Raw genomic sequence first — 22,768 nt, forward strand, 5'->3', positions numbered from 1 at the left:
GGTTGATGTAAGTTCCCCCGTTAGAACATGTATAAAAAGAAAAAAATGTAACAACACTATACATGCGAAGTAATTGCCACATTAAAATCATTACAGCGTCCGTTCTTTTGGGAAGTATATGGAAACGGTTATGGTGACCAACTTATAAACATCTTCAGGAAACGTATCGTGGGAACGGTTTAGCTCTTGTTGACAACATTAGAAAGACTGGATGAAAAAATTGTCGCAGGTGTATTTCAACTGGTATCCAGATATGCATTAATATTTCAGTATCGCGTTATAATCTTGACACACTTTCCTAAACGTTGAATAAATCTCACCTTGACGAGATAATAACTTAAGTCAGGAACCTCTTCAAGAAAGGTTGTGGCTTTGAGCTACATGTAGTTTACTAAAGATATCTGATATCCTGATTTCGAGAGGTGCAGTAATTAATTGGATAGTAAAAACAGCCTACCAGCAAACGTGAAGTCCGGATTCGAGTATGTGACTGGTCGTTGATACTACACTACTAGTACCAGTACAATGGCAAGATAAATACGCACGGAGAAAATAATTTACACAAATCAACAAAGCCCGTGCCTCTTTACCTATAACAGTAGCTATGTTTTACTCTCTTTCCATTTTGGTTCATGATGGGACAGAAAGCGTTGCTTCTTTTTTTCTGAGCGGTGCATGAAGAGTACGTGTCTCTCGTATACCTACACTTAAGTGATTTGATTATCCTGACGAGATGATTTGAGATCAGTCGACTCCTACCAAAGGTTGAAAATACTTGTCCATTCCTCATTTGATTCGTCACGACATAGACAAAGTGTGGAAAAGGGACGAAATGTGAATTTTTGCATACGATCGCCTGAACTCGCCCTATAAACCTGTAAATGGCTCGGCAAAGAATTGAACGGTGGTAAGTACTAGTAATGATTGAAAAAATTGTGGTACAGCGATTGGTGTGATTATGATGAGGACGTATTTTGATAACTGATTTTGGTGATTTCTCTCACGTCTTTTAAAACTTCAGATAATATTGCGTTCTATAAGTTAATTAATAGAGTTTATTACTTTTATAAGTGTACAATATGTTGACATGACAATGTGTGTTATCCATAAATCATCACCTGGGCCCCGTATTTCAAAGAGTTGCGATTGGTCCAAATCAAGTTTGCAGTTTCATAATTATATCTTAGTTATATACATAGTTGCGATATACGCATATATTATTATATCTGTTCAGTTGTGCTGAATTCTATATCACTATCATGTTCACGAAAATGATGTTCCCGTGAAATTCGTTGAAAGTTAAATATAATTAAGACCTTCCCAGGAATAGTCACGTCCGTCTACCATAATTTAAGCTATGCTTAAGACGACCCCTTTTCTGTATATAACATGTCATTATCATACATCTAAACTTATAAGATTTTATAGTGTAAATATGTTGATGTATACGGAATAGATAAGCATCAAATAAAATATAAAATCTTACATCATGTCTCTTGACCATACGTAAAATATATTTGCCTACCATAAGTTTATAAAATGAAAGTGAAAAATATGAATGCAGTTCTCGAAGCCAAGTGAAAATTCAATTCCAATCCGGGCCCCTTAGAATCAAAGAATTATGATTATATTAGTCTTTTATACAAAATATAAGTGACACTCACATTATTTTGTGAGCTGCTGATAGCAAATATATTTGCCTACCATAAGTTTATAAAATGAAAGTGAAAAATATGAATGCAGTTCTCGAAGCCAAGTGAAAATTCAATTCCAATCCGGGCCCCTTAGAATCAAAGAATTATGATTATATTAGTCTTTTATACAAAATATAAGTGACACTCACATTATTTTGTGAGCTGCTGATAGCAGTGTATTGCGTATTTTCTAAATGTATTCGAATACGGTGGCATAGAAATACATTGAAGGTAAATGATGTCGAAAAAGGTCGTCTCATGTATGAATATGCGGGCATGTAATCATACCAGGTTCAACTATTATACGGGTCATCCATTTCAATTCCTATCTGAAAAATGAGGTTTGTTTCCTAAAGGAGAACAAGGAAAACGAAGGGGTGGGAATAAAGAACAGGAGAGGGGGCGAGAGAAAGAGAAATAGAAGGAATAAAATAAAGGAAGAAACACTGTAAAGAAAGAAATAGACAAGATGATAAAGAAAGAGAGAGAAAGAGAAAAAAAGAAAGAAAAGAAAGGGCAACGGAGATGGGGAGAAGGAGAAAGATAAACAGCTAGGGAGAGAAAATGGTCTCTATTTGACTAGTTTTGCGAGTTATCAGTATTATACAGAAGTAGTAACTCGCCACTCGAACACCATTCCTCATTGTGTATTGCTAAACGTTTTGATGTCATAATGTAGGCCTAACTTCTAAGAGTGCATAAATATGTAAGGATCGGTAGCGATGTGATGCACAATGTTATGATTAGTTGTCACTTACTGACCTCTTGAAATCATTTAAAAAGAAGGTATATAATCATTTCCTTCATGTGCAATTTCTCTTAAAAACAGAGCAATCTTCCACGTGACGTGACTAGATTGAAGCAAAAACGATGGCATTTTGTCGGACCAGTAATTTACTCCTGGCCATACTCTGCGTGCTTCGTGTACAACGTGGAGGGAGTATAGATGGTAGGTTCCACACATTTTGTTTCCTTCTGCTGTTGTTGTTGTTTGTTTGTTTGTTTCTTGTGAGGGTTTTGAGGGTCTAATCGTTCTTCTTCAGAATGGAGAGAATCAAATAAAATATTATTCCAATAAAAAATGTTGACGCAAAAATTACATCGTCTCTTCTGAGACCTGTACATTTTTCATGAATTCATAATTATAAACATAGCCTATCTCGAACTATAGTCTAAATAAGGAAGTAGCCTATATACTGTGCGGCCAAGAAACAACCGAAACCCCAAACAAACGATTATTGTGAGGGAATTATGAGCTTTATGACAATATAAGGCAGAAGTAATGTGCTTTTAAATGATACTTTGATAGCATTAATCTGCTTCACCGAGCAAAATTATTTTGAAAAAGGCATGTCAAAATCTATTTATTCCAGATTCCGGTAAAAACAATGAAAACGTTAGTATCACATGCCATCATGACCTAAGGAAAATTTAGGCTTTAAAGGATTATTATACAAAATTTCCACTGTGTGATAATGTGCATTCAATAAAAAGTTACCCAGTAGGGCTGAATATCCATTTCCTGGGTGTCTTGGAATACACCCTCATAATTTATCCCCAAACCACTAAATAATCTCCGAGCAGTTGAAAAAGTACACCTCTTGTGATTGAAAAAGGTGCCCATCCTGAAAGGAAAATTGCAGTCTGTTGGATAATATTTCTACCTTATGTGCCCATTATACCCTACCTTTCCCCTCTTTACCACAACTGTGCATGCCCCTTACTACGATTCTTGTAGAAATACCACCTATAGCTGTCCGCTTTGTGCTTTTGCAAAGTTGCAGTTCTGAAAAATCAAAATAAAATTGTTCACAACAATATAACAGACTAATTAGTTGCAAGAAAGTTGCGATTGATTGCAAGTTGCAAAATTTGCAACTGATATTTGCAATCGATTGCAACTCAACTTTCTTGCATGCCCCTCTAGTCTCCTAAATTTCCTAGGATTTTGTTAGGATTAAAGTTTTTAACAATTAAAATAAGTTAACTAGATCTAGCTTTTATTCCCCCCCCCCTCTTGCATGCTTACACGCCCCATTAGTCATATATAATGTATTGAGTACAAAATATGCGCATGCATTTTTAATACACTTACCACCGAAAATATCTCAGTTAGCCTTTATATTATGATGGTGGCACTATGTTTGATCTCATTATTTAAAAGGGCATATAAAAACAATATTCTCATTATTGTCATTGAGGGTTTCAGTTGAATCGTGTTTCTTTAAAGTCATGTTCGGTAATATTCACCGTTTTCACTATTTTACCAATATCTGGCTCAAATGAATTTCAACATGCCACTTTCAATACAATGTTTTGATCAATGGAGCATGCATGGATTAATGTTATCGATGTATCATTATGAAAGCATATTACTTCTACTTTACAATTATTATAACCGGTTGATTTTGGGTACTTTTTTTTCTGTAATGGCCGTGCTGATGCAGTAAGTGTGCATGTTGTTTGTAAAATCCCGTGAAATTCAAGGCATTTATTGAACCATAAAACGATAACAATAATCTATTTGCTGTTACAGTGCATGTGCCCCCTTCCCCATCGAACTAAAAATGAGAGGGTAGAGATGAAAGAAAAAGAAAGCGGAGAAAAGGAAAGAGGAGCCGTGAGAAAAAGATAATAAGACCCCCTCCGAACCTCTAGCACCATGTTTCGAATACATCATTTACACTGTTATCCATCTTGTACCCCCCTTGAAAAAGCTATAAGATATGAATGAATGAATAAAATATTTTTTTGTTTTAATTAAGAAAAGACGCGGGTCCAGTCACGAAGGGGCGTTGGCATTGAGAGTGGGTGCTGGGCATCGATTTTACAAATTGAATTAAATGTGAAGAGTAAACTTTACAAAAGGATAGAAGATGCCGTGTTACCTTCCTCTTGCTCTTATCTTGTTTTCCCCGTTAATCCATCTCTCTCTCTCACACACACACACTCTCTCTCTCTCTCTCTCTCTCTCTCTCACACACACACACACTTTCCCTCTCATTCCATCTTACCTTCTTCTGTTCGGAGCTGGTGAGTGTCCCCATGCCTTCATGCAGTATGTACGCCTCCTTAGAAAAAAACGACATCATAATCAATAAAATAAGCTATTTTATTGCTTAATAGAATAGGGAAGTTCTCTAATGATTAAAAGTTATAAAACACAGAAAAAATCATCTAAAGTCATTTTTAAGAGGTTTTTTTGCCATTTGAACTTGTTTCTTCTATATAAAAAACAACAACTCTTGTCTATTAAATTCAAGCCTTGCTTTTTTGAAAGGGGGTTTACTTGTTTTGCGATTTTTACCCAAATATGAACTACGCTTACTATTCAAATGCTTGTCTCTCCATAGAACAAAATTAATGTCGTTTTCAAAAAAAAACTAGAAGTATTAATTCGCTGTCAAGAAATCTGAAACGTTTTCAGACTGATTTCATGCACAAAAAACAAAAAACGTTTTAGACATGGTAATCTATATTGTTTTATTCATTAACGTTCTGTTCCTCATTTAGGCCTATTTAATATTGTTCGAAGTCAAAAAGAATTTTTTTAATCGTATACTTTCCCCCCGAAAATATTATGTTGCCTATATTCTTATATTGCCATAGACGGTTTCATGAAACCGTCAAAAGTACACGTTTGTCGATATAATAGTAATAATAATCCCGATGAATTATTACCCCGGTCATCGGATTCATTCATGTACAATGTGCACCATCTCCACTCCATGCCGAGTTTTCCTACCAGTTTGGTCACCGTGAGGGCATATGGCAATTACTAACACAAATGCTTTCGTCATCCTACCGGCCGGGTCCCCATTTCTCTCTTGGGTATTGAGTGGCAAATGTAGATTAATGACTTGCCAAAGGGATTGAAACGCTCGTTGATAGGGATAGTTGAGTTTTGTTGCAGGGGGCGCTACACAAAATGTTTTTTTTTGTTTGTGTGAGATAATAAAAAAACGAGTGTCAAATTTGAAAGAACATACAATTTAATTGACAAAATCATCTTTGTTCAGAGACGGCTGGAATATCCATAAATATAACAATTTCTAATATTTGTGGTACCCCACAAAATAATATTCGATAATTTGAACCAGCCGTTGAAAAAATGAGATAGCGCCTTGTATATTTTATTCCAGCCAATGCCGATGTTGGATTTTTGTTGGCTTTTTCGTGTTTGTCATAACACGCACAACCGGCCGGCCCGTATATTGTGTTATTATTAGTTAATTAATTAATTAACGGTCGCCGTATTTTTTTCTAAGTGGAGCTGAATTGGTATGATCGTATATAGGCTAAATTTCACACATTTTGGGTCTACAATTACCTACATAGCAATTGTAGGTTCTAAAAGAGCACTAAAAATGTCATAAATAAGAATAAGAGCAATAACCATGCACTTTGAAGGCATTTGCGGTCTGAAACAAATACTCAACTAATCCTGTATTTCAGTAGGATATTTGCTTTTATGGTGTTTTCGTGAATCGATTCCCGTGGAGTATGTTTCACTTTGGAACGACCATAGTTCCAAATGTCCTTCAGTTCTGTCCTGCTTTGGCTGAAAGGAGGGCCGGTTCAAGGAACCGATGCTAATTATGATGGTCATATCATTTTCAGTCCTTAACAGGAGCAATGTCCACGAGTGAAGTGTCAAAACAGATCTTTAACCTGCCGGCTACGGCGTGAACTAATCACATTGATTAGGGGCGTTATTCAGCGGTTAAAAATTGTTTTTGATAGAGGTGATATCAGATTTAAACCCACCCCGCACTTGACGATTTAAACGAAATTCGGAGAAAAGTTACCTGGTAATGAATAACGATTGTATAATAATAATAATACTTATGATTGTGTAAACTTATAGAGCGCAGACATCAAAATGATACCGAATGACCAAAGTGATGGACAGCTTCTCACTAAACCCTATCAACTTCGGGCTTGGAATATTCCAAACAAAGACACCATCGCCAATCAATGATTTCCTTTAAGTTATTTAGAATCCTAAATGCATTGTCACCGGCTTGACCAAAGTCAAAACCGAGAGAGAAAAACAAAATTGTCGTTTTTGTTTTTCATCTGAATGTGTAGGATGTTGAGCTACGAAGAGAGCAGTATTGAACAAACAAGAGCACCACTACATGACAATTTTGACTACGTGTAGACTTCTTGCTATTTATTGGGTGTTTTCATCAATTGCCGAAAATACCCCCCCCCCCTCCCCGAACGCTTTGTGGGAGTGGGTAAATTGCTCTTTTTCATTCGTTTCTCAGCTTTACTGTCCTGTCTTTAATGTTTTCTCCTCTCAGTCCTCTGTCTGTATCTTTTTTTTTGTCTGCGACACATAAGTCGAAATTAAATGCAAGAACACAAAGCCCCGCCCTTCCCCTCACACATACACACACACACACAAAAATCTTTATATCACGACAGCTTTACCAAATATTTACCGACAGCGTTACGATTTATTGCCGACAGACCTTTAGAAAGGGTATTACTCTCAACATTGTTTGATATGTTTTACTTTTACTATTTCTGTTAAATCTTAAAACTTTCTAGTAGAATCACAACTTATAAAATGCACTTATGAAGCGGATGCTTTCAGTTGAACCCACATCATACCACACTGTTAAGAGTCACGAATACTTTCAAAGTGCAAGTCCTTTTCTTCTGACGAATTAATTAGAAATATCAATAAATTTTATGACCATGTTCCTAGCATTAAATACCCACATTACCACAACTTCAGTGTACGAGTATTGCAGTGTGTATACGTGATGTTGATATTTTATGATTTCTGTCTATCAGGGAAAATCGGGAATGTACAAATTAACCTTTATCTCGATGATTCATAGTAACGAACCTTCGGTATAATATATCTTCTGAGTAATACACCCTCTTAATGATCGATATTATTAACCTTATTTCATTTTCGAAATACTACATTCCTTGTATTATAAGGCTTTGTGTTTTTTGAATTAGTGAATGCACTTTTTTAGGGGTTCCCCGAACCTTTAAAATGCCAGTGCCCCCACCCCTCCTCCACACACACATACACCCTTTGAAAAAAACAAGCAGAATATCCATGCGCGTGAATGATGTCATTAAGTTGAGTTATGAAGTATGTCAAACACATTCAACAATACTTTACTAGATGGGTGGCCAGGAAAAGGAAACAAAGCATTGGGTATAAAAGTGCTAACGAATGAATATCCGGGTTAATGGGCGCATATTTAATATACAGGGAAATTCGCCAGAATACTCTATTAGGAGCGCTTCGCCTTCGAGAATAATAATTTGGGAGTATGTGTGGATTCTTCATTCATTTTCTACATAAGTTGTTATGCCTCCTGATTATTATTATTATTATTATTTTATTTTTTTAATTTATTAATTTATTTTTTTTATTTTTTTTAATTTTTTATTAATTTTTTTTTTTAAATGTTTAAATATATATATATATATATATTTTTTTTTTTTTGGGGGGGGGGTTGAAGAACCGCCACTGCTCTCCATTTTCTAAATCTTATCAACCAAGCGAAGCATGCTAGCTATAAAAGTAGAGACTGTCCTTTGCTGATGACGAAGGAAAAAATGCATTTTATAATACTTTAATAGGTTTAGAATGTCGAGATTTGCTATCAAACATGTTAGGCAAGACGTAAAAAGGTAACGACAAAGAATCTCGCTCCCGGATATAACATATATGTTTTGTTTACATACGTAGTTGCCAATACTCACATTTTAACTCCATAGGGAAAATGAGACTGACTCTCTGACTCTCTCTCTCTCTCTCTCTCTCTCTCATTTCTCCTTCACACATCAAAATAACATTAGATTTCAACTGTTTTAAACACATTTTTGGCTTACCACATGCATGCTGTAAATAAAGATCGCGTGCTCTTAGATTTTAAATTTGTTTTCATTTTCTTCTTTACACAAACAGCATCACTTCAGCCTTTAGACCCTGTGATTCGGGTCGGAGGTTCACTGACCCTCTCCTGCACCCTCAACCATGGAGACAACAACAATAGGACGTCACAATCCATTCAATGGACTAAACACTCCTCTCGTATCCCAGCATCTCAGTACGCCACGCCCAATGTATCTACGTCACTACTACACTTGCATAACGTCACCATTGCAGATGCAGGAAAATATTACTGCCAATTTGAGGATGATGACGAGTGGACGGGAAAACAAGGCGTTCACGTTTATATCGGAAGTAAGTCAATTTTCTGCATTTTATGGGATTTTTGTTACGTTATTTTCCTTTTTTCGTAAGCGAACACAATATAATGTTTAGAAATATCTCGATAGTAATCAAGCTGTTGTGTCTTTTGAGATGGACTTCTTTCTCTCAGTTTTCTCTTTTCTGGATTATTCAAGATGAAGAATTCAATAATTGGAATGGGTTTTTCCATTTATCTTAAAAAATCACATGTTTTTATGTTTCGCGTTGCCCATGATGTATATAATAGACTTGTACCTAAACATTTGCGCGAATGACGTACGAGTTGAGCGTTGCATGCAAATTGTTTTGTTTTGGGGAGGTGTTTTACGATCTCAGATAACAAAGCAATAAAAACTCGATTCCTATATTTTCCCCAAAGCGCCAAAACAACCTATGATATTTGGGAGGGCTTTGGAGATAATTTGTATTGAGAATTCATGGAGCTTTCGACCCGCACAATTTGATGAGTATTATATAATATCTTTTAAAAACGTTATTAAAATTTTTATGGATATGTTCATCGTTTTACTGGTATAATAAAAGAGTAGATTTGTCCAGAGACTGTATAATTATGTTGGAGCCTTGTCCCTATAAACCATTATGCAGGGAATGACGCTAACTACACTCAGCAAAGAAATAAAATGGACGCTCTTTATTGTTCATTTTTTCTCTCAAATAAACCGTCATTAGAATATAATAACATATATATCTAATTAAAGTAAAATTATTACTTTACCAACATCAATTAAGATCGAGTTTTGAACTTTCACACTGTTCGATGGGGACATTCATTTAACCGTCAGAAGGTCTGATTAAGAAAATTGCAAACATAGAGCAAGTAGCCATCTGTAAGACATTCTTGTTCGACAATGAAAACAAATAATGAGAAACAATGAGAAGGATTGAGCTCTGGATTTCAAATGTAATCTCAGGACTGCATGGTTTTAACAAGCACAGTCAAGATGCCTCTCCTTTCCACAACATTTTGTGGACGGTCCCTATAACATACCTTCAATGCTCATTGACATTTTGAATGACCAGATGCCCTATTTCGTAATTTTCTTTCAGAGACTCATTTTCTGTTCAATGGCTATGCTTATTAATGTGTGAACGGTATGATTCTAATGGCATGATCATCTTAAAGATGATAATTAAATCTTTATTTAAACATATTAAGTATAAGTAGTGTCCACTTACTTCTTTTTTCTTTTTGCTAAAGTGTTTTAAAATTAATATTACAATTAAAAACGTAGAGTATTGACAGGGAGCTGAGACTTTTGGTACGGATAATGTTTTTTTTTTAATTTTTATGAACCTGAGTAATTATGTATTTCCCCATGCAGAAATTCGTTCATGAAAATGCGAACAGAACACATAATTTTATAGGTACAACAGAGGCGAAGCTCTCTTTGAAAAAGTAATGTCAAGTAAACGTGGTTTGGCACTTTTTCAAGTTAAAGTATAGCTTTTTAAAGCCTTCATGTATTTTATGGTAAGATACTAAGATGGTATATGGAATTAACCTATAATGAATCTTTAAAAAGTCAGCTTGCTTTGTGAGATCACTTTATCCAACGATTTATATTTGAAGATTAATGATTCTAATTGCATGATCATCTTAAAGAGGATAATTAAATCTTTATTTAAACATCTTAAGTATAAGTAGTGTCCACTTACTTCATTTTCTTTTTGCTAAAGTGTTTTAAAATTAATATTTTGTTGGCCTTGTTTTACATCATAACATTTATGCAGTGTTTATACAATGCTAGGTCATATAGCAAGGTTATATACTTCGTTATGATTGATATAACCTCGTGTCATATTCATTGTCTAGTAGTAGTTGTTTTATTGTTTTGTTGGATTTTACATAAACGTTCCTCCAAAGAAAAACGAATAAAAAGGTTTCAAAATCAATGAATCGCATATTATCTTTCGATCGATTTGTTATTTCTTACCAGAGTAAGCCCAAAACAAAATACTTTATCAAGTCTATAGTCAAGTAACAATTACATTCGAATTATGGGTTATTTGTCAATTATACACAGTTAAAATTTTTGTGAACAAGTTGTTTAAAAGTTTAAACAACTCTTGATTAACGGGTGACCTGATCTAAGAGTTGTTTAAAATGTTAAGCAACTCGAGTTGTTTAAAGTTTAAACACTAAGTTGATCAACATTTTGAACAACTTGTTTAAAATCACAATTTAAACAACCGGTGTTGTTTAGAGACGGTTGTTTAAAACGGAGCTGTTGTTCAGTGGAGGTTGTTTACACCAACTGGGTTGTTTAAAGAAAGTTGTTTAAAAAGGAGCTGTTGTTCAGTGGGGGTTGTTTACACCAACTGGGTTGTTTAAAGAAAGTTGTTTAAAACGGAGCTGTTGTTCAGTGGGGGTTGTTTACACCAACTGGGTTGTTTAAAGGAAGTTGGTTAAAAAGGAGCTGTTGTTCAGTGGGGGTTGTTTACACCAACTGGGTTGCTTAAAGAAAGTTGTTTAAAATGGAGCTGTTGTTCAGTTGGGGTTGTTTAAACCAACTGGGTTGTTTAAAGAAAGTTGTTTAAAAAGGAGCTGTTGTTCAGTGGGGGTTGTTTACAACAAAAGGGTTGTATAATGGGGTATAATTTGGGTTTGATACTCTGAATAAGTGCACCACTACTTCTGGGTCTCTATATAGGTATATGAAGACTAGGGTCATTCTGCAATTCATGAATTAGCGCCAAAACAGTGCCCATTTTGCATGAGCGCGCATGCACGCACGTATAAACTGCATATATAGGGATGCATGCAATCTCTATGGCAAGGAATTTAGCACACGTTATAACCGAGTGCGCGATCAGTGCCGCACTGCATGACGCGACGATTTTAAGTCTACCAATATTCTGACATTTGCGTACAGATACCGAAAATTTTAACTGTGAACTTACGCTATAAGTTAAAAACTTCAAAGTGGTTAATAGAAAAGTGATTTCAATTAAGCCATTGAATCCCCAGTCACTTAGAAGCGCGTCGGTAGCTTGGTCGGCCATGATGTTGTGTTGTGGGTTGGAAAGTAATAACTATTAAGCTAAATAAATGTAAGTATAAAGACAAACAAGATGGAGCCTGCAGAAACACGTGTGGTTGCTTTGGTAGTTTGATCCAGACTCAATGTCCATGTGCTTTTACATATGTATCAATCTGTGTAGTCAACAAAAGGCCCTTGCATACACTTGCATTGTGTGTATGCATCTAATATGAATAACAATGAGCTGTGCCTTAACAGCTGCACTGCATTTCTAAGTGGCATGTCAATTTCAATTGCATGTTAGTTTCAAGGAACCTGTTTCTAAACATAACAATGTGAAATAAAGCCTTTAGCCAACACGCACTTAACTGGCACGAGACACATGACGTCATATGTAAACAACACTGTCTAAAAGCTCTCGTATAGTAAATATAGCAGTCATTAAATTTTAAACAACGAATGTTTAACAAAATTACTTCTGTTTCGAGCAACATTGTTTACAATTTGATCAACTGTTGTTTAAGATAGTGTACAACTGTAAGTGAACATCACTTTTTTTAAACAGCGTTTTTACTGTGTATCGAGTTAAATCCCAATCTTTCATGATTGTGTTCCCTATAGTTAAATTACAAGCTATCACTTTCCTGATATTGAACCTAGTACAAATCGACCCCCCCCCCCCCAACCCCGAACGAGAATGGCAAACAGATTGCATAATGTTTCAAATAAAGACCCAAGTAATTAACATGATCATGTTGAAAATATACATCATTGTAATGGTCATGGACAATGCTACGATTGGAATTGCCTAATTCGGTTGAATTTTCGAGAGTCCTTACAATCATCTAATTGCACTACTTAACTACATGTACATTATTTGATTTGTCTATATCAGCACCACCTGAACCAGTGAAGAATGTAACGTGTGAAGCTCAAACCTTGACTACTTTTTGGTGTAAATGGGACAACCATCATCATCCTAACACCAATCTCGCTGTCAGAGACACACTTCAGTTTAGACCATATTTTGGCCAGTAAGTGAGATTAATGTTTTACTATACTTACATGTACTTAAGTAATTAGTCGATTAAGTAATACTCACTTACTTACTTAATCAATTAACTCATTATCACTCACTTACTTACTTACTCACTTATATGATAAAGTAATTAATCACTCACTCATTTGCGTACTACTTACTTACTACTTACTTATTTATGTACCTACTTATTTTATCATTTAATTACTTAATTTTACTTAGTAAGTTACCAACTTGGTTACTTAACTATTTAGTTACTAACAAAATAATATTGAAGTTTGGGAAATTAGGTAAGATTGAGAGAAGAAAACTGCTAAAAGTGTTCATTTTGCGATATGTTGACTGAAATAAGTATAGGATTTTGGATACACTGATAGTAACTGTTGTGGTATAGTCAAGCTGCACGAAGCAGAAATAAATATGTTGGTATTTCGCCCAAAATGCCGCGATGATAATGAGGTCAAAGATATTGATTCCCGTGAGGTATCATATCGTTGTGAAGCAAGCAGGACCTTCTGAAAGAGATATCTAGAATGACAACAAAATATTTAATTACAACCATTTTGAAACATAATATTCCGTACTTGCAAGAAAGTGTTATGGATTATCAAGAAGAATAGACCTTTTCACATGGGAGGTGTCTATTAGACCGGGTTACTCGTATAAGCCCGCAAACAAAAATTGTTGACAGCTCCGTTATCATAAAATATATTTGTTTGTGCTGTTTTTGGCTTCAAAAGTGCCTAAGCAAAACCCGGGGTTATAATTCCCACCTAGCCCTTTGTAAGCTTATTTAGGCAGTGTATCATGACTGTGCATCATGCACGGAATTATCATTATTATTGTTGTTCTCATTATTGTTATTATTGTTATCATTAGTATTATTACTATTTTTATCATTTTTAGTATCATCACCATTACGTATTGTTATTATTGTTATTTTTACTATTATAATTATCCTGTAATCAATATAGTTGCTCTCTGAATTCATTGCGTGGGTATATCGTGAACAGTGGCGGATCCAGGGGGCCGTGGGCCCGGGCCCCCATCTCTGGGGAAAAAACGTGTAAAACCACGTAATTTTACCGGTTGGATCCGCCCCTGATCGTGAAAGTATACTGTATCCCCGTTTTCTTATCATGCTCTCTCTTAAAAAAAGAGAGTGAATTTTCACTCCATTTTCACTTTCTTGGGAGTGACGTCCGTGATCACTTGTTTAGGAGTGAAAATCGATTGATTTTAGAGTGCTCTCTAAGAAGAAAAGAGTGAATGTTCACTCTATTTTCACTACATTTTCACTCTCCAGAGGAGTGACGTCCGTGATCACTCGATTTTTTTTAGAGAGCACGGTTTAACACACGGAACCTTGCAAGAGATATCTGTTCATATATCTCAAAATCACATTTATAAATCGCCGATAGGTTTGGAAGAAATTTTCCATTTTATCGAGCGAATGCGTGATTACAAATCATGGAAACCTACATGTTTTGTAGAAATATACTTTTTAATTTAATGGGAACATTTTGAGTCGTGTTTGATGACACAAGTCCCCGATTCGCTGTTTTCATCTAACTTCTTTTTGCTTTGCATGTATCTTTCTTCTTTTGAGTTCTCGCCACATATTTTGACTTTGTTATGATGCTTAAAAGTGAAAATAATTATAGATATTGACCATTCATACCGCACTTCTCTTAATGTGATATTATAATATAAACGCTTTTTAAATTTGTTTATAGTACTTTAAAAATAATCCTTTTCCTCGGAACAAAAGTTATTTTAGTCATGGTCCCATGTTTGCATTAATAAAGCTAGCCAAAGATGCTTTTAAAGGTTTTATTCAGCAAAATCGAATAAATTTATGATAATTTGTGGGTTTCTAAAATCATGCGATGCATAATCTTTCTTATTTCCCACATAAACAACATTCAGAGGAACTTATTCTTATTTTTTTCATTTAATAAATACATGACCTTTAATGTTCGAATCGATAATAACTGTGGGAGTAGAACTCTATATAACGGCAAAAGCAATGTACATTTTTAGCTGGAAAATCCTCGTTGGAATCCCTTTAATTATCTAGAGGTTATAATATTTTCTTACAATCGGTATGACCAAAATGTTTCTCTAGAACGCTTCCCGTAGAAAATATTATAATTCATCTTGCAATCCTGTTTCTTTCGGCGAATCTTTAGATGGCGAACATGCAGGCTGACAGAGCAGAATAGATGTGAAGGTATCTGCGGCGACTACTACGAAATGTTTGAAACCCGTGTTATTTCTACCAATGTACTTGGAAATGCGTCTCTACACGAGCAGTTTATCTTGAACGAAATCCGTAAGTTACACAAACACAAATCTTAAAGCTACATTTAATGCAATACAGTGCTATTTTCAATCTAATCTAACTTTTTGTAGATCTGAAATGAGATCATGTTGTTTATCTAACATCTCAATCAATTAAGTATGTTTTTGCCCGGTGTTTGTTAAAAGTGAGTTTTGATACAGGTTGACTGTATAATTACAATAATGATTGGCATATTCCTTGTTTTTGCCCTGTTCAGTTCGTCCAGATCCTGTTCGAGATGTCAGCATGACTGCGCTCGAGCCAGGATGCTTAACGGTGACCTGGCAGCTACCTGAAGGATGGGATGGAGGGATTTTGTTTTTCTTGACGAACTCCATTAGGTATCGAGATTTGCATCACCCAACATTGCACTCACAGTGGACCGAGGTAGGTGACTTCGTTCATTATATTGTTAAAACCTTTGTCCTGTTTATAGTAGGCGTACATTATGATTCATCACAGACCGAGCAAAATTTGCGTGCGTGGGAAACCGATTAAAGGGTAATCTAACCCTTATTGATTTGTATGAAAGCAGAAAAATAATAGAAACAGAATAGCAAAAGTTCGAAATGAGTCGGACCAGCAGTAAGAATGTATGAATGTTTGAAATATGAGATCACTAAGTCTATATGCGAATCTCAAATTGGTAGTTCGGTCATAGGATGTCGATAACTCTCCCATTTGCCGTGTACAAAAATATCATTAATTTCTGTTTTTCGCGTAAGTTCCTTCTCCCTTGGGGCACTACTAAAAATGTATAGCATATTAGTATAGGTCCTCTAAAAGGAATAGACCCTCCTGAGCAATGAATTTTGAACAAATCAAATTTTAGTCATTTTATATGTTGGAACAGATGGGAAAGTAGTCTGGTACTACATACATTGACATTACCGCTTCAGCCAATTTGAAGTGCCCATACGTCTAGTGATTACAACTTACACAAATCATAACTTTCTATTTCGTCAGATTTAATGGAGACTTTCATCAGTTTGCTTCTCTGATTTTTCTGCTTTCTTTTAGAGTATAGCTGTTTATTTGGGTCGGATTTTCCTTTAAGAACGTGGGCGATGTTCTTATCATTAAGAGAAGAGGGTGATTATCGACATTGCTGGTACTATTATCCTTCGAAAATAAATTCGAATAGAAATTCTACCTTCCCTCCTCCTACCAGCACTATAGCTCGCAGAGACTCTGTCACTATTCACAAATTTCCCCTTTACGCTTTTGGTATCTTCGGTTTTTTTTTACTTCGGACTATAGTTCTTCTGTGTATTACTCCAATACTGTGTCTTAAAATGCTTTACAAAATACTGGATATTCGGGCAAAAAGACATTTTCGCCCACTTAATTACTTTTTTGTTTTCTGGCTGCGTAGAAGAAATTTGCCCCCCCCCCCATCCTCTATTTTAACCCCTAATGCAGTGTTAGAAAACACCGAGTTTAATGCAGCCGATGCTTGTTAATTTTAGTTAATGTATTCTTAATTCACTCTTTGCCCATCTCTTTAGACCTACACACACAAAAAGTGGTGTTGTTATAATATATCTATATATGTTTATGTTTCAGGTGAACCTTACATCGAAGGGTAAAAACTACACACTTTGCCAATTAAGGTCCTACGCCACATACGAAGTAGTGATTTCAATATGGAGTATACTCAACGAACGTTTCAAATTGAAATCGTGGTCTAAGCCTGTTACAGCTAGAACTCAAATGACAGGTATTAATATTAATTAATCAACGAAAATGTAAAGTTTTTGCCAAAGATGGCTGTCTTACTGTCTTATAATGGCATGGGGTGAAGACCCACTTTTTAGGAGTCATATTAGGAAGTCACTTCTTTTGGGGTTGATTCCACTCCAAATTATAGTGAATTCCGCTCCAAAGTAGTAGTTGAATAACACTTATGAGAGTGGATTCCTCTATTCTAATTGGATTTTCCCTGATATGACTCAGCTAACAGAGGATTTTCACACCTGTTTATGTAGAAAGCATAGGGTGTTTTTCAAGTAATAGCAACCCTATTTGAAAATATATATGTACATGTACCATACTTTTACAGCGGTATATGTCCAAATAATGTCATAAAAGGAAAGAAAGGAAAATAATAGAGAAGAGTGAGAGTACGCTCGGCTTACATCCGTATGTTGTCAATTGGATATTGTAAATTGTTACCAAAAAAAAAAATCGTTTTAAGACTTGCTTTTAAGTTGTCAACAGTATAAAAATTGTTTAAACATATTCGGACAATTCATTTAGTCCAAAGCTCTGCTGACACAAAAGTGCACGACCCATAGAATTACGTATTTATTTGAAGGATAATAAGGAGGGACTTTTTGGGGAGACCTGAGGTTTATGTTAGGTACGTATTGGGTACGCAGTTCGGTCGATTCCTTCAGGCACTTTAGCCTTGAGCATTAAATACTGATAAAACAAGTAGTATAATGATAGTAACATCATAACGCAGTCTTTTTCATATTAAGCAATATTGTAAGTTTCGAAACAAAATGCTAGACATTGTGAAGTTATCACAGTTCGCCCAGTTTCACAACCGTTAAAAAGGTTTGAATTGATATGTTTTATTCATGTTTGAATTTTGTTTCTTTATATTTCGCAGCTCCGTCCGCGGCGCCCCGAAACCTCACCCTGAACTCATCATTGGAAACCCCCACTTGGATCTCAGTCACGTGGTCTCCAATGGATGCACTGGAAGAAAATGGCGTCATCTTGGAATATTTGATATACTCCTGCACATTGAATGCTTCTTATCCACAGACTTTTGTAGAAGAGTCTGTCAGAAGCAGCAACGACTATGTAGAGTGGACGAGTCTCTTCTGCTTGGGTAAATCATCTCATCAATTTCGAACTACATTCCTTCGTTTAGAACTGTGCATGCTTCCTTATAATGTTACTTTCAGTGCAAAAACAACAACTAACATGACTTTACTAGATACTGCCGTGACATATTTTATGTAACGGCAACGAAGACCCATAAAGGCATTGTAGGAGATTTCTTATAAGGAACTATAACAATTACAAGATTTAATAGAAACATCATTTCATTGGGTGAATAGATTATTGACAAGTCTAATATTTACCATTTAAGACTCTTAAGACATTTCAAGAACAAAAGTGCTTATGAAGACCAACACACTCAATTCCACACTTACCAAGAACGTTTGTGCCGGCGCTATACAAGAAGCCATCATCAACATTATTTTTATCATCAATTTGTAAATTATACTTCAGTTATTTTATGTGTCTGCATTCCCCCTTGATAGATGAAATACGAGTCGAAAACATGAACATAACACAAGAGGAAGACCAGTATGACCTGATTGAATACACCCTGATCGACTCCGAAGCAGGGCAGAGTTATCTGGTATGGGTGAGCGCTGTCAACTTCGTAGGGGAGGGACCCTTGACTGAACCTGGCATGATTGCTCTCCCAAGCATTCCAGAAAGTAAGCAAATGAATGAAGACCAGTCACGGACGACATGACTACTTTTTGTAGATCTGAAATGAGATTATGATGTGTATCTAACATTTCAATCGATTAAGTTTGTTTTTGCCCAGTGTTTGAAATGACAACGGACGACATGACTACTGAGTTCTGCACTAAACACAAACAAAAATATATATAACTGAATAATGAGTGCGTTTCGATGATGACAGGGCTAGATTGTTCATGATTGGAGAGGCGAATGTTCCTCTTTGCTATTTATAGATATATTCAAAAGGGTTCCTGTCGAACGCAACCATAATCACGCTATCGGCATTACAAGAAATGAAAAGAAAGTACAATAGATTCCTTTTATTTACATAAAATGTGGTCATCGATTTGTTTTGGTCAGTAAATTACCAAAAACGATTTTCAAGGCTTCAACACCTTTTTCGTCATTATGCCCAAACTGCAATTTATTCTGTACATTGTTAGCCCCTCTTGTAGTTATGGTAGGGTTAAAGTATGGTTTCTCTGATAAATTCAACTATTATTTGCAGAATTGTAATGACGAGGTGGAAATGGTCCCTAGTAATGAGGAAAGAGTGGAAAGTAAAAAGCTTGCTGTCTCTGATGCATGGGAAATTTCTCATTTCTCAAATCTCCAATATCTTCTAGGTAAAAGAAGAGGAAGAACAGGTGCCATTATCGCGTCAGCTATTACCATCTGTCAGGTGATTTTCATCATTGGTCTATGTTTGTGCTGCTGGCAAGCTGGGATGGATCCATTCAAAAGAAATCGACGTCTACCTCAGCCCTATATCCCGCCTGATGTCCTAGCCATGAAGGTAAGCTTCCCGATTGCAATACGTTAGAAAAGTACCATAGCATGGGTCCAACTAATTTGGGGCCACTACCGTCATGGGTTGGGGGGGGGGGGTGCGCCACTGGTCCTACCGGGTGAATAAAACGCATGAACCTTATGCCGTTAAGTAGGAAGGACAAGGCCTTCACCCCTGCCATTCTCTTTCGCTCCTCTCTCTTTCTTCTCTTTTATGACATTCAAAGGGTGGAGGTATGTGCCCTTCGTGCCTCCTGTAGCTACGCCAATGGATTCAAGAGTCATTATTTATAAACGTAACCTGCTCATAATCTACCAAATGAATGTCATGTGAATGTTACAGTTTAGTAATTTAATTCTCATATTACTTTATTTCATCAATGTAAGAGAAGCTCTGTAATAATGTCATGGTTCGTTCGTGTGGCTGCTAACCTCTGTAAAGATCAGTTGTACGGGAGACTGGTTGAACGAAAATCCACTGTGTCATCATCAAGTGTTGATATACCACAGCCATAAGAGCTGCTGATTCTTGTGAAGACAAATAGGAAATATCTACTTTTGTCTGTCTTCTGTTTGAGTTTCTTATCATTTGTTTCCTTTGCTATCTGCAGCAAGAGGCATTGACTCCTAGACCACCCTGCACTGGTGAGTTCTTCAATGAACTTTGTGAGTACAAGGAAGACAAGTCGTTACTCGAAGACCAGTCACAGCTCGCTCCAACAATGGTTAGCAACAGCGGAGGTTCCAGCGTTGATCATGGTTTCTATGACATGCAGAGTAGTAGCAGCAACAGTGGAAGTGGATCATCATCATGTTCATCGTCTCAATACAATTCGTCCCATTACCACAGTATTTCCACCTTGAGCTGTAGTGTAAACCTGACAGGCAACAAACAAATTGTATTGATGAAAGACCCTGAAACGGGCTATTCAGTAGCAACATCGGTAACTGACAAATGTGACGTACCTTCAGAAAATGATAACACGCAACCTTTATTAATCATGAACGGGAATTATGGCATAGCAGAAGAGGAGGAGGAAGATGAAGACAGCGAAGGTTACGTCAATCCCAACGATGTTGAACCTGGTACAGTAGGTGTCTCACGGATAATTCTGAAGGGAAATGTGTACAATAAACCCAGCACGAGGCATAGATACCAATCGAGTCAAAGTGACACTTCGACTGTCTTGACTTCTCTGAGTGATCAGGGGTTTGGAAGTGCAGACAGTGATCCAGATTCTCGACAGGTCAGTCCCACGGAAACAACTTCTCCCTTGTTTCCAGAGCTCCTACCTTCGAAACAAGACATAATGGATTCAAATGTTGACACGAACGACAATGCAGACTACTTTGGTCTGGATGAAATCGAAAGCATATGCAGTTCCATGGCGTCCTCAAGGTATAGGTCGTCCAATGGCGAAGATTTCCCTTATAGGTTACCGTCAGTAACGCAGTATCGTAGGAAATCCAAGTCGTCCAACAAGAGCTCGGGAAGTGAAAGTGACATCTTTTCAGGTTACATGTCTATGGCGACCAAAGAAGAAAGCGACAATGACTACGGATATGTTTCAAAGGATCGTGAAAGTGGTGCACGAGAAGGTTACGAAACGGCATATGTGTCCAATCAAGAAAAGGTCAATGCCATATCCACTTATGATATGAGTGAGTTCGGTTCAGAAGCACATCCATCTGTAAATAAAACCATGAGAACTGAACCCTTCTCCAATTCATCGTCAGGAGATATCATCACTGGAGAAAACCGCCAAAGTCCCATCTGCATTACGATACCAAAAACATTTAGTCCTTCCTCTTCCGGGTCGTCACCTTGCCCCTCTGTAGCTTCCTCTCCTACCTCCATTGTCTCTGAAATGCCATCGGTACTTGCAGACAGACAGAATCTAATCGCAAGAGATTTTGAGGAAAAAGTAGCTTCCTCCCCTAACTCCACTGTCTCCGAAATGCCATTGGTACTTGCAGACAGACAGATTCTAATCGCAAGAGATTTTGAGGAAGAAGGGGTTCCTTCAGATCTGATACGTGCAGGCCCTGCTCTTCCTCCCGACTCATCGGACGATCATCAATCAGGGGAGGGTGAGTGTGGTGGTAAAAAGGATGGATATGTCTCACACGTGGAAGCAACCAAGATGTCAGCAACCAAGATGTCAGTCATCCAATCTCGCAGACTTCCTGAAATGATCAAATCAAAGGAGACTCCACCAGGATCGTCAATCCGGCTACGTACAGAAGACAACCATCCAAAGAAAGCATCACTGCGCGATATATTGTTCACTGATCCTGTATCAGGTTACGTAAGCAATGCAGTTTTTACATGAAACAACTTTACCTGGTAAAAACCTAATTTATGTTTGCCCATACCGCTTTTTTCATTCAAAATTATCCAAAATGTTTTTTACAAAAGAAAACAATTTATTTTGGTTACTAAAGAAGTATCTCTATATCATATTTTAGTGAGATCCTCCTTCCTCTTGCCTCTTCTTTCTGCCCCCCTTATCTCTCTATTTCTCTCTCTATCTTTCTCTCTCTCTCTCTCTCTCTCTGTTTTAAACAAAATACATACCACCCTCTTTATCCTTCCCTCTCCCCGAAATCTCCCTCTTTATGTTTTCTCTTTCTCCCTTTTTCTTCTTCCTGGACTCTTTCTGCTTGTACTGCAGTCAGTACTGAACAATGTTTCTATGAAGTGCAATACTTCGTGCAATGTTAAGAGCACAATGCTTGTGATGTAATAGATTTAATGTTTGCTAACGATTTTTCCTTACACGTGCAACAATTCATATGTCACGTGCTGCTAATCAGTGTTTATAAAATATACCATTACAGACGATTCAAAATATTCGTGAAATTCATATATTCATTAATCTTGATCTGGCGTCCTGTAAAATTGTAAATAGGCATATTATATTGACGTTATCGTTTGTGAGGTTTGGAATCGTTATACTATGTGTATATATATATATATATATATATGAATTAATATTTTTCAAGAGTTTGATGGTTGTGATTATGCACTGCCTGTTAATTTCGATAATTTATTACGTAAAATTGGGCGTATAATATGGATGCAACATATAAAACTGCTGCAATACGATTCTTCAAAAGCTAATGCTTTACGAATTGCATTTTATTGCTGCAATAAGTATGTGAATAATA

General features: G+C 36.4%; 1 protein-coding gene across 2 annotated transcripts; it reads left to right on the forward strand.

The window, feature by feature from the left end:
- The first annotated feature begins 551 nt into the window (after positions 1-551).
- Positions 552-21,944, forward strand: LOC100891084. Of its 2 annotated transcripts, XM_011671865.2 has the most exons (11): positions 553-907; positions 2,524-2,643; positions 8,641-8,919; positions 12,826-12,964; positions 15,162-15,304; positions 15,531-15,700; positions 16,880-17,033; positions 17,931-18,155; positions 18,595-18,777; positions 19,435-19,604; positions 20,209-21,944. In XM_011671865.2, the coding sequence occupies exons 2-11, from the start codon at positions 2,565-2,567 to the stop codon at positions 21,928-21,930; spliced, it is 3,264 nt and encodes a 1,087-aa protein (XP_011670167.2). In that variant the 5' UTR covers positions 553-907; positions 2,524-2,564; the 3' UTR covers positions 21,931-21,944. The 2 variants fall into 2 exon arrangements, with proteins under 2 accessions (XP_030828185.1, XP_011670167.2); XM_030972325.1 differs by lacking the exon at positions 18,595-18,777 and having other exon boundaries at positions 552-907.
- The last annotated feature ends 824 nt before the right edge of the window (positions 21,945-22,768 follow it).

This window comes from Strongylocentrotus purpuratus, unplaced genomic scaffold (assembly GCF_000002235.5).
Source record: "Strongylocentrotus purpuratus isolate Spur 01 unplaced genomic scaffold, Spur_5.0 spur5_scaffold_6, whole genome shotgun sequence".
In the NCBI taxonomy this organism is placed as follows: domain Eukaryota; kingdom Metazoa; phylum Echinodermata; class Echinoidea; order Camarodonta; family Strongylocentrotidae; genus Strongylocentrotus; species Strongylocentrotus purpuratus.